This window comes from Euprymna scolopes, chromosome 3, assembly GCF_053919585.1.
Source record: "Euprymna scolopes isolate OS-2025 chromosome 3, ASM5391958v1, whole genome shotgun sequence".
Classification (NCBI taxonomy): domain Eukaryota; kingdom Metazoa; phylum Mollusca; class Cephalopoda; order Sepiida; family Sepiolidae; genus Euprymna; species Euprymna scolopes.
The window spans coordinates 129220420-129232585 of NC_136484.1; the positions used below are offsets into that span (position 1 = coordinate 129220420).

The window sequence follows — 12166 nt, forward strand, 5'->3', positions numbered from 1 at the left end:
ATATATATATATATATATATATATATATATATATATATATATATATATATATATATATATATACTTGTGGGAAGAAATCAGGGCATATCTTTGCATGTCCATGCTTGTTGCCAAAATGGCCAAATTTAGAATCTTTTTGCATGGTTCTATAAATTTCCGTCTGATAAGCATTTTTGAAATAAAATCATAATTTTATAATAAGGCTAATCATAACATAAATCAGCAGTCATTTTGCATGACTTTAGATATGCTCTGATTTCTTTCCATGGGTTTTCAAAAACTTGCCTCCTTTTTGTCTTGCTTGTTCTTTGTGTTTATTTTGTTTAATAATTCATACACTTTTTACTAATTCACAAGTAATCTTCTACAAGGTTCTATATTTGGTTCATTTTGTCACAAGCATGACCGTGTTAAGAGACGCTCTGATTTCTTCTCCCAGATTTACATATAGAAAACTTTTCGTCAATTTTGTATCAGAGTATTTATGAATTTATAATAGCTCTTAAATAAAATTTATGGACAACGCTCTTGAACTTTTTTCAGTTATCATCTGTTGCAGGGTGGCTGATCAGCTGTACAACTAAGAAAATAAACCCTGTGTACCGCTTTATTGCAGGTCAACTTTTTTTTTTAATTTGGAAATTGCTATGAAACGCAGAGAAGTGAAATTTGGTACACTGGAAGGACATAACAAGGTGCCTTATTTCCCTGATTTTTGTGGAATTTGAACAATTATTTTGAAAGTTATGCTAATTTTTAATTTTCTGTCAATTTTAAGCATGTATCACTTTGTTGCAAGTGTCTAAAATTGTATATTTTCGGTAATAAAACAATGTTCTAATTTCATATTTCTATTTATATGAAATAAAGAACATATCTAGTAACAATATTAACCAAAAACAAGAATGAATCACACATCATTTTGTTTAAGGAAATATTTATTTATCAACATAACTCCCATGCTTCAAAATTACTTTGAATCGCCTGATGTCAACCGGCGGATTTGAGATGATGTGATGCTATAGGAAACTTTCAAAATCTTCCCCCAAAGTTCATCCTTTTGACGAAAATTGAACACCTTCATAAACTTTCATTGTTATTATTGACCATAGCTGCTCAATTGGGTTTATATCTGAAGATCAAGGTGGCCATGTCATCAAATCTTCTCCACTAATGCCTAATGACTTAAGGTAGGATGTCGTTGCCTTGATTGAGTGGAATGGCACATTGTTGTGCATAGAAATCAATTTGCGGTGTCATGCCAATGGAAGCCATGGTGATAAATGCTCATTTAAAAATAAAATATAAGACTGGCTTGTCAGTTTGACACCTTCTTGCACTTGAAATGATCCATTAGTTCACTGCAGATTATTCTAGCCAAAAACATGACACCTCCACCTTCATGTTGACGACTGAATCGATGAGAGGTAGGGAATCCAAAAGGACTCCAAACTTTGGCCCATCCATCTGGTCCATTAAGGCTTGCTCTGGCCTCATCGGTCAAAAGAACATTTTCAAAGCTGGTATTCATGTATTTCTGAGTCCAAGCCAAACGTTTTTCCTTATGAGTTTGGTTTAAAACAGATCTTGCTCTGGGCTTAATTCTTCTTGCAATTTCGTTTAAGACATTTCAGCATGTCTTTCTTGACAAAGAAGGTATTCCAGCCTTGTTAAAAATAGCAGCACTGTACTGCTCTGCTGTTTGATAAATTGACAGCGAATTTTTCTAACATCATGAGCAAAAACTGACCTTCTTGTGTTTTTGTCCTTCCTTGGTTTGATGTTTGGATTTTCAATGAATGAAGACAATGTTCATCGATTTCTTTCAAGCTCCATGGCTAGATCTATGAGAGATAACCCTTCTGCAAAGCCTGCAACAACACATTCCTTTTCACTAGCTGTCAATCGACCATTTCGATACATTTTGGGAGACCTGCAATAAAGTAATACACACTTTAAATTACCAGAAAATAAAAAAATTAGCATAACTTTCAAAATATTTGTTTAAATTCCATGAAACTCAGGGAAACAAGGCACTTTGTTATGGTCTTCCAAAGTACCAAATCTCACTTCTCTGCGTTTCATAGCAATTTCAAAATTAAAAATATGGCTAATAGCATAGAGGAGAGAAGACACAATCATGTTGACTCACCGGTTCTTGCCATATCACCGAAGTTAAGCAACGTTGAGCCTGGCTAGTACCAGATGGGTGACCATTTGGGAAGGCGAGGTAAAATACCAGGTTGACAAACTGGCGCGATCTATCCTTCTCTTGAGGGTAGATAGGACTCTCTTAAGTCATGGTAGACACCCCGTCTAGTGATGGCATCACGATAAAAAATACTCTTGATAGCCCTGGAAAAGCATCAAGTATTCAGCTACACACAACAAGATTTGAATTACACTACAAACTCGTGTAGTGAGTTCAATCTCGGTGGATGGATGGATAGAGGAGAGGACAAACGCAGATAAACTGTTGTAAGAGAAACATATTTACTTTGACATAAATGCAAGATGAAAATGTAGATGAACTGGAGAAAATTGATCGATAAAGATTCTGGAAGCAAGAAGTTTGGAGAACAGAGACATTGTATATCTGAAGATGTGGGAACTGGATCCTGGACAGCATGGAATGATGTCACATGAATACTAATATAGACATTACTGAGATGTAATGAGATATTAAGTGGGTCTAGTCCATGCGAATGCAGTTAATCGACAGGAACAGTGGTTGCAAAAATGAGCTAGATACTTGAAGCTGAGTATTAATGGTCACTGGAATAGAGAGTCGGACATTGATGGGCACTGGAGCAGAGAACTATAGATTACAGAAGGAACCGCTGGAACGAGCTACAGCCGCTAGAGCAGAGGCTGCTTGGAGAAGCTGCTGATATTGGAGCAGCAGGAGAGAGCTGGAGAAGAAGCTGCAGGAGTGAGCTGAGGCCAGAGCTGGTACTGCAGGAATCATAGCAGGAACTGGAGAGGAGAGCTGGAGTCAGCTGGATGAAGTAGGAAGCAAGGCATAAAATCGCATTTTTATAGTTTGTATGTTGCCTTTAAAAAGGCAGTTTGATTGCTGTTGTTGTTGCTGGTTATTTCTGTTTCTGGGCACAACGATGAGACAAAAACATGTTCAAGTCAGATTTGGAAGTCTCCTGAACTCCCCAATAAAAACTAATTTTTCTGGTCTATGCCCACTGTATTCATTTAGCTAGAGACTTACTACAGTGGTATTCCTGAGTAACTAACAAACAACATAACAACAAACTTTTTGTGGTCAAAAGTATCTGGGATGTTGATTGATATAGTAAGTTGAAATGCACGTGTTTTAAGGGTCAAGGATTTTGGAGTGTGAATTAACGCCTACGATTATTGAAAATGATGTGTGATATTTGCAAAAAAAAAAGAGCGATTGAACCGATACCGTGACACATCTCAGGAGAAAAATTGATAGTTGAAATGAATAAGAAACAATACTATAGAAAATGAAAAGCAGGTTCATTTTACTGTAAGCGTAAATAACAAATTGTTTTCTCATTCTTTTTTTAAAAAACAAAAAAAAACAAAAAAAAAACAATTATAGCAGTTAACATTTTGATGGACTATTTTCTTTATATGTTACTACACATCGTGATTGATCTATTATTCAATAAAAACACTAGTGTGAGATGTACTTCCGGTGAACTACTTACACATTTTTCCCCCGCTTCTAAAACCAGTTGGGCTAAAGACATTAATCTTAGAGACGCGCTCATCCAACTCATCAGCAGAATGGAACTCTCTCCTAATAATGCCAAATCTTTTCATGGTATCTTTCTTTTGTTGGTCGGTCGAAATCATGAAATAAAGTAATATGACTGTGCAGGTGTCATTAATTTAAAATTAAGAACATTAACGAGAATTGATATTGAAGAGAATTTTAAAATTTTGTTTTCTACGCTACGCGTACATCATATTCTGCTTGAGTTTAGAAAAGAAAAGGACAAGATATTCTAGTAAAAATATAATAAATTTATAACTTGTCTTTTTCTTTTCCAGTTTTAGCAACTAGTCCTTTTACTTTTCTAATTTTAAGCTTAATTATATTACTTTTCATGCTTGCATTTTTATATGTAATCCATGATTTTTCCAGGCTTTGCTTTGAAATCATATTTCCTTTTTTGTGTTCAATATCATACGCATTGTCAACTATCCATAAAAAAAAAATTATTACCAACTTCTTAAATTGACTAAATAAAAAGAAATCAAATAAAAGTCGTAATTAAGAAAATAAACAGAAAGAAGGGACAAAAAAAAAGAGATAAACAGAATTAATGGGCGACGTCGTAAATAAAAGATTATCAGCCCTAACACGGCAAAGAGCATCGCTTTTGTTAACTCTCTATATAACCCAAATAGGATGGCATGTGAGCGACATTTCCGCTATGATTTATGAAGGTTTCGAAGACGAAAAAGTTGCTATGGTAACCAACAGTCAATCAGAAGAAATCGTCTTTAAAACATCAATGTTGAAAAAGTTGCTATGATGGCCAACAGCCAATCAGAAGAAACCGTCTCTCACGTTCCTTACTTATTCTGAAGACTTTTAACCACCGGAATTTTTATTATAATTTTTGTTTTAATGAACGAAATTGAAAATTTTAATTTCAAAATATAGCTAAGAAGGTGATCTCTGTACTGTGAAAATTGTTTGAAATTTGATCGCAAAATGAGTGAGCGGTGAAGCTTTAAAGCAATTCTAAATGATAAAAATAACACTTAACCATATATTCAAACACTACCGTGTTTGAATGATATGCAGGATCATATATTTGCTAGTACATATAAGCATATATACATCATGTTTAACATATTTCTTTTTTTTTTTCTAGAAAAACTTCATTGATATCCTACATAAAGTATATGAAGATGAATCTCGCGACATGGTTGACATGCTGGGGAAGAGCCGGACTGAAATACAAGACATGGCCGAGTTCATTCAAAAGGAGCAGAAGGCTTTGAAAGAAACGCTACAAGAGCTAAGTAAATAACAATATGCTCTCTCTCTCTCTCTCTCTCTCTCTCTCTTTCTATATATATATATATATATGTGTGTGTGTGTGTGTGTGTGTCTCTCTCTCTCTCCCTATATATTTATCTGTTTGCTCTCTCTCTCTCCCTCTCCCCTCCCCCTCTCTCTCTCTATATATATATATGTGTGTGTGTGTGTGTGTGTGTGTCTCCATATATATTTATCTGTTTGCTCTCTCTTTCTCTCCCTCTCTCTCTCTCTCTCTCCTTCACACACATGCACATACACACACACATAGTCATATTACTTTTGAAACAATCTTCTCCCTTCGACTACTCTCTAATTCATGCACAAATGTTTGCAGCTGTTTAAATATAAGAGGGAGAGAAAAATAAAAAGTAATCAGCAGCCAACAATATGACCTAGATTCAGTGTTGTTTTTGAACGCTTATTAGTAGGAACAAATAGTAACAGTAAACAAACGCGTATCAGAAAATTTTCACCATTAACCAATTCAAGGATTAAATGACAAACCTTATGTCCTTTTATTTCCATCCAATGATACCAGATTCCTTTTATAGTTCTTGCTTTTATATTTTATAATATGCCATTTTGCTTGTAGTCAGCATTGATTGGATGAGACGAGGTCTGACATTACTTTTCAATAAATTTATAGTTTTTAAGCGCATCCAGCATTCATAGAAATTGCTAAGAAGGACCACTGTTCTATAGCTGTCTATATAACCAGTATATATATATATATATATATATATATATATATATATATATATATATATATATATATATATATATTTACATGTATATGTGATCGTCTAGTGTTGTGATTCTATACGAGTGTATATACGCATGATCGTCTAGCAGCGGTGTGTATATTTATAACAATATATGTTATATGGTATCTATATACATCCAATACATTTTCATTTTCATAGCGAGACAATACAAAGCAGTTTATGGACATTTGTTTACAAACAGACGAATATCTTTGTTTGTTTGGTTCAACATCAGACAAAAGGACACGTAATTTCTTGAACAGTTCCTCAACGTGCTGTTCTGAAATTGAAGACACTTTTCCGCCAAAGAAACTCATAACGGCCAAGTTATATTTACACATAACATTTATTTCCATGGTTGCGACTTCTGTTTCTCAGAACGCACGCTTGTTTTTCTTTTGTTATTCCATCTCTAATTCCCCAGCCAAACGCTTCCTGATTGACAAAGCCAACTTCCTCTCGTGGACGGCTCCCAACTCTGCGTCTCTTACTAACAAAAATAACTAACTGCCTGGTATGTCCCATGAATATATATATATAAAATCCTTTCTTTTTTTTTTAGTTCAATTCTCTGATGTCAGATCAAGGTCAGTCATTATTGTTCAGGTCCCCCTATTGTTTTGATAACTAAATTCTAAAAGCTTTCATTATAAATATCTAGCTGTAAATATATACCTCCATACATTCCTTTTTTTGTTTTATTGCCATATTTTCTCTTAAATAAACGTTGACAATCACAACCACTTCCGCTTCAATTAGGTCACCCAGCGTTTTCCGGGATACCAATATTCAACACCATGTGTAAAACTGCTTGAAGCCCTGAACCTTATATTACTATTTCAATTCTTATCTTTTTCATTTCGCTGTGATTCTCTTTCAAAGAGTTAGGAACTGATACAATCGTTGATATGAACACTTAGATAATCTTACTTTAAGCTAAATTTACGATGTGCACATAATATCGTCATATTTTGAATACCCTCTATTATCTGAACAAAAATGCAAATAACTACAAAGCCACAGTAATGTTGCCACATCTGGGCTGGTGCATCTAACACTAGTCTCTCACTCTTAGACAGGGTTCAAAAAACAATCTCAAATTTAATAGGTCCCACACTGTCAGCCAAGCTCCAAACTCTGTCCCGCCACTATAATGTCACATTCATGTGCTTGTTTTACAAGTACTTTAATGGAATGTGCTCTGATGAACTCATAGCACTTGTGTCCCCTCGACGTACATATGTGCCCGGCTAATCCGACAAGCAGCAAAATCACACCTCTTCACTGTTGAGGTCTCTAGATGTCGGAAAGCTTTCTAGGTTAATAGATTTTTCCCTTGAAACTTCTTCCCTATTTTCTGATTTCCTGACTGTACTAACTTGCAGTAGTTTAAATGTAATGTGAACAGACATCTCGTTTCTCAACTCTACACAGTTCCCTGTTAGACACGATCCGAAATAATAGCCACTTACATTTCAAGTGGCAATATCCTTCTTTGAGGTGAAAATGAGTAATAAATAAATAAATAAAATGAGCAAATAAATAAATAAAAATAAAAAAAAATCATTTCAAATTGTTTTTCTCATATTTTTTATATAACAAGGGTTAAACCGGTGCTGCTGTTTGTTTGTTTGTTTGTTTGTTGAGTATCATTCATAATGATGATGATTTTTGTTGGCATTCGTTCTTCTGATAGTTTTTTTATTAAGAATTCTTTCTTGAAGGATATCAGGTACTTAGAGGAAGGACCACGTAAAGGTTGCTAACGCTCCTAGGTGAAAGTGTTTCTGTGGAACAAACTGGATTCAAACTTGGTACACCAAGGTTGTCAATGCGCATCATTAACCACTGAGCCACCATCACCTCCCTGCTGCTGCTGCTGCTGCTGCTGCTGCTGACGACGACGACGACAACAGCGATGACGACGACGATGATGATGATAATGATGATGATGATGATGATGATGATGATGATGATGCTGATGATGATGATGTAACACAATCGTCCACAAAATGATTGCTTATGTAATTACGTTTAGCTTGAGCTTGACGATAGTTCGTACAGACCATAAATTCAACAAATGATCACAAAAGTCTGTCTGTATTAAAGATGTCCTCTGTTACTGATTAACTGACGTTGGCACTTGAGTCAATATATTCAGTAGTAATATGACTAAAATAGTACAAGTTTATTAAAAAAAAAAAAAAGAGTAGGTGTGCTTGTATTATGTCCATAAAGTAAGGGCAAACTATCACAGATGCACATATTTTAACTTTAGTATTTTAAACGAGTTAAAAATAGTTAATAATTCAATAAATTTTTCTATGAAGTACAGTTACTAGTTAAACGTATAAAATTAATTACAGTGAGAAGAAAAAAAAAGTATACTTTTCCATACACACAAAAAAAGAAACTGTTGTAAGAGTTTGAATAAGTTTATTTAAAAAAAAAATATTTTTCAAATTTTCTCCATCATCAATGACTCTTCAAATAACCCCAAAATGAATCAATTTAAATTATTGGAATTTATAAACAACATTCATCGATTGGTCAGTGCATTTGTTTCCTTTTTAAAGATTCATCAAAAGTTAAAACTCAATCACTGCTTTCTTAGAGGTCATATGAGCCAACTTATCTAAATTCAAAGTTTTACGCTTACGCCCCTTTTCTATTTATACTAACATAGTTGACATACGTTAATGATTGATTGCAAATTATCTCCCCTGAATGTTTTTGTGACGTTTGTTCCTGTTTTACTGATGATTATATGCTGTTTTCTCACAAATTGATACTATTTTAACTTCTTGCCTAATGTCGTTACCACCGGCTTCCCACCTGCACAAATTTATTGGTTCATGTAGAATTTTAGTATTATATTAGTCTTCTGGGGCAACGCCAGATAATCCTGAACAATTATTATTATTAATATTGTTAAATGTTATGTAGAGGAAAATATTTATAGAAAATATTTTAATAAAAAGAAATGTTACAAAACAAAATATGTCAGTTAGGAATTTCAGCTGACGTTTAATTTTTAGATAAACAAAATGCAGACAATTTGTATCAGATGATACTGATTCTTTGGTTATGTGGGTGGTGACATAATGAGATAGAGAAAAGGTTTAGATACACATGTATGTTTTAGTTGAGAGACAGATAGGGACAGTCAAGAGTGGGGTTTGCTAGTGGCAAGATCGAAAGTGATTGTCTCCATATCCGGGAGCCAGGAGATGTGAAATTAGCAAGATGTAGTCATTGCAAACTCCAGGCTTTGGAATAAACGCTTATGCATCAAAGAGATAGTTTGTGTTTTGATATTTTCCAAAACGAAAGGAAGAAATTCAAAGCATGGCAACATATCAGAACCATAAAAGAGAGAGTGGAGCAAACATAAAAAAAAAAACGAAGAAGGTATGTGCTTCCATTTGTTGATGTGCCTCTGTGTTCATACGCCTTGACATCAGACAAGGGAGAGAGGCTTCCTCAGTCCTGGTTGACAATCTCCTTAGAGCTAGAGACTCAATCAAATCACTGGTCTGCAAACCTAAACTGCTTAAGAAGTAGATAGGCTCTGCCTATCGCCTGGCTTCCATACTTCTTTGTCTATTAGCCAGAAGAAGAGGTGTAATCACAGGGACTCATTAAAGATGCGAAGTTCCTAGCCTTGTTTTCTGACTAGAGCAATGAATGCCATCCCTCACATCCATCTCATTCTCTTCCCTTCCCTTAAACCTGGGCATTTTGGAGGTGCTTGTTTACCTTGTGCATTAACATAATTGAACTGGGCCACTGATAGGTTTGAGGGTACAGGTTTGACAGTTGCTGGCTGCTGTTTCCGATTGACAGTACAGGACCCCTAACTCTTTGGTAGCGCTTAGAGCGGTTGCTTTATCATCAATTGTATAATATCAAGATGTTTGTAGTGCCATGTCACGCATGGAAAGGGACTCTGTACTTATCTCTTGTGGGCATTCCTGAGGCCACATTCCTGTGGATGAGGAGTCAACTGATAGCCTACTTGTGTTGCATGATGGGAGCTATTCACATCCACCTTGTCTAGCACCTCTTACCCTAGACTGAAACTACAAAATAAAATGAAATGATAGCTCAATCCAAAATAACGATCAAACCAGACACACACTTGAACAACGATTCACCTCCTCCCTTATAGCTCGCATTTAGAAATGTTCATGGGCTTAGAACTAACTTAGATGATGTAGAATCATTTCTCCTAACAAACTCCCCGGATATCTTAGCCCTGAGTGAAACTAACTTTCACTCCCCCATCACCTCTAACATCTTTAACATGTCTGGTTATCTTCCACTTTGTCAGAAGGACTCTGACAGACACATGCACAGATTTGGAGTCTATATTCATAACACTAGGGAATCTAAACTAGAATCAGATGACCAGGCATTCATATGCTTTAAACTAACTTTACAACATAACGTTAGCTACTTATATTTTCTTTATCGCTTTCTCTCGACCCAGGACTGTACTCTAATCAATCATGTCTCTGACTGTATAGATGTAGTATTCTCCCTTGACACTAGCACCCAAATGCATGCATTTGGTGACTTTAACGCCCACTGCAATAATTGGCTTGACTTCTCTAACTACACACACGTAGCTGGTAGCGTCATCCATAACTTTTCTATATCTCATTCCTTGACACAGACAGTAACATTCCCGACCCGTCTTCCAGATCGCCACGACCAGCAAGTCTCACTTCTGGATCTATTTCTGACAACAGTTCCTGAGGATTGTGTAACAAATGCTGATTGCCCACTCAGGAATGCTGATCAAACTGTGATAATGATAGACATCACTCTAAACTCTTGATCCCTAGTTGAAGAGCCATTGCTCAAAACGACAAAGTATTACAATCAGGCTGACTAGGATGTCACTGTAGATACCATAAGAGATGCCCGATGGGGAAATATTTTTTCTCTTCATGGAACAGTGTGCGAATGAGACTACTGATTGGTCCAAAACAGCAACTGAAGCACATGTTCCCACACGGAAATTCTATAGCAAACCCCACTCTCCCCGATGGTTTACTTCTACTTGCGCAGCTGCCATTGCTCAGAGGCAACATGCATACCATAGATTTATCCAGCACAAGTCCAGTAGAAGAAGACAAAAGTTTATAGAAGCTAGAAGTAATTGTAAGAAAGAAGTAGCGACAGTTAAGAGAGAATACACCCAAACTACCAGGAAATGCATTGAAGTGCAGAAATTAGGAACTCATGATTTCTGGAAAATCTACAACAGTGTAGTAAATAATGGGCAATCAACAATTCACCCACTATCCAACAATTATGTGGTTGTTTGCACAGCAACTGAGAGCAAATATGCTTGCCCATCAGTTAGTTTCAAACTCTACTTTGGACCCAGCAAATCACTCCCTCGCTGATTTTCCTTTGCAAAAAGAAACCACACTAGATGATCTGAAAATCGCTCCTTCTCATGTTCATGACACCATAAAAAAACCTAGACACCTGAAAAGCATATGGATCTAATCTCATCCCAACTGTACTATTTTAAAAAATGCTCCATTGAGGTTGCCCTAGTTCTCTCAAAACTCTTTAACAAATGCCTTAATGAATCATCGAAATAAACAAGCGTGTGGTTGCAAGAAAAATACAGACGACCGAGTAAGGTTAAATAAATATATATTTTATTTCTCACCAAATCATAGATTTAAGGCGTCGTCGTTATGATGGCCGGTCGGGTGTTGAGGTAAACTCGTCAACGATCAAAGTTCTTTGGATTCGGTTAGGTGCAGGGCAGTGATGGCAGAAATGTGGCTTAGCGTGTCCGGCGATCCTTGTTAGCTGATGTCGCTTAGCGGGGTTGGTGAGAGGTGATGATTTGGTATCAGCCGAAGAAGGAGAAGTGACCTGTATCAGGATCGCAGGTGAGATGGTAGTGGTGAGCGATGCTGGCTGTGTGTAGTAAACTCCGAATCTTGGTAGCACGAGTGGGGTTGGTGAGAGGTGTTGATTTGGTATCAGCCGAAGAAGGAGAAGAGGCTTGTATCAGGATCGTGGGTGAGATGGTAGCAGTGGGCGATGCTGGTAAGCTCCGAGTCTGGAGAGGGGTCGGGTGCTGGTTGAAGACAGAGCGTGTTCACAGTGCGTCACGCTAGGGCCGGTCTCCCGGTTGTCGAAAAGGCTGGTATTTTTATAGTGATGAAGCAGACGTAGTAGGAAGCAATAAAGTTTTTTTTAATCGCTGGCTTGAGTTTGCTTTATGATTGTGTTTGTTTTTCATGCTATAATGTGTTGTAGTGAACCGTCTGTTTGGTGTATGTATGCATGTGTTATATCGATTTGAAGCTAATAAAATTGTGAATGT

At 36.3% G+C, this 12166-nt stretch overlaps 1 protein-coding gene across 2 annotated transcripts in view; it reads left to right on the forward strand.

Annotated features, from left to right (window-relative positions):
• Nucleotides 1–12166, forward strand: part of LOC145259068 (uncharacterized) — a 126542-nt gene that overhangs the window by 101007 nt on the left and 13369 nt on the right. For both annotated transcript variants that reach the window (XM_080116705.1, XM_080116697.1), the window contains exon 2: nt 4872–5022. In XM_080116705.1, coding sequence (XP_079972831.1) covers nt 4923–5022 — 100 coding nt within the window. In that variant the 5' untranslated portion in view covers nt 4872–4922. The remainder of the gene's footprint in view (nt 1–4871; nt 5023–12166) is intronic.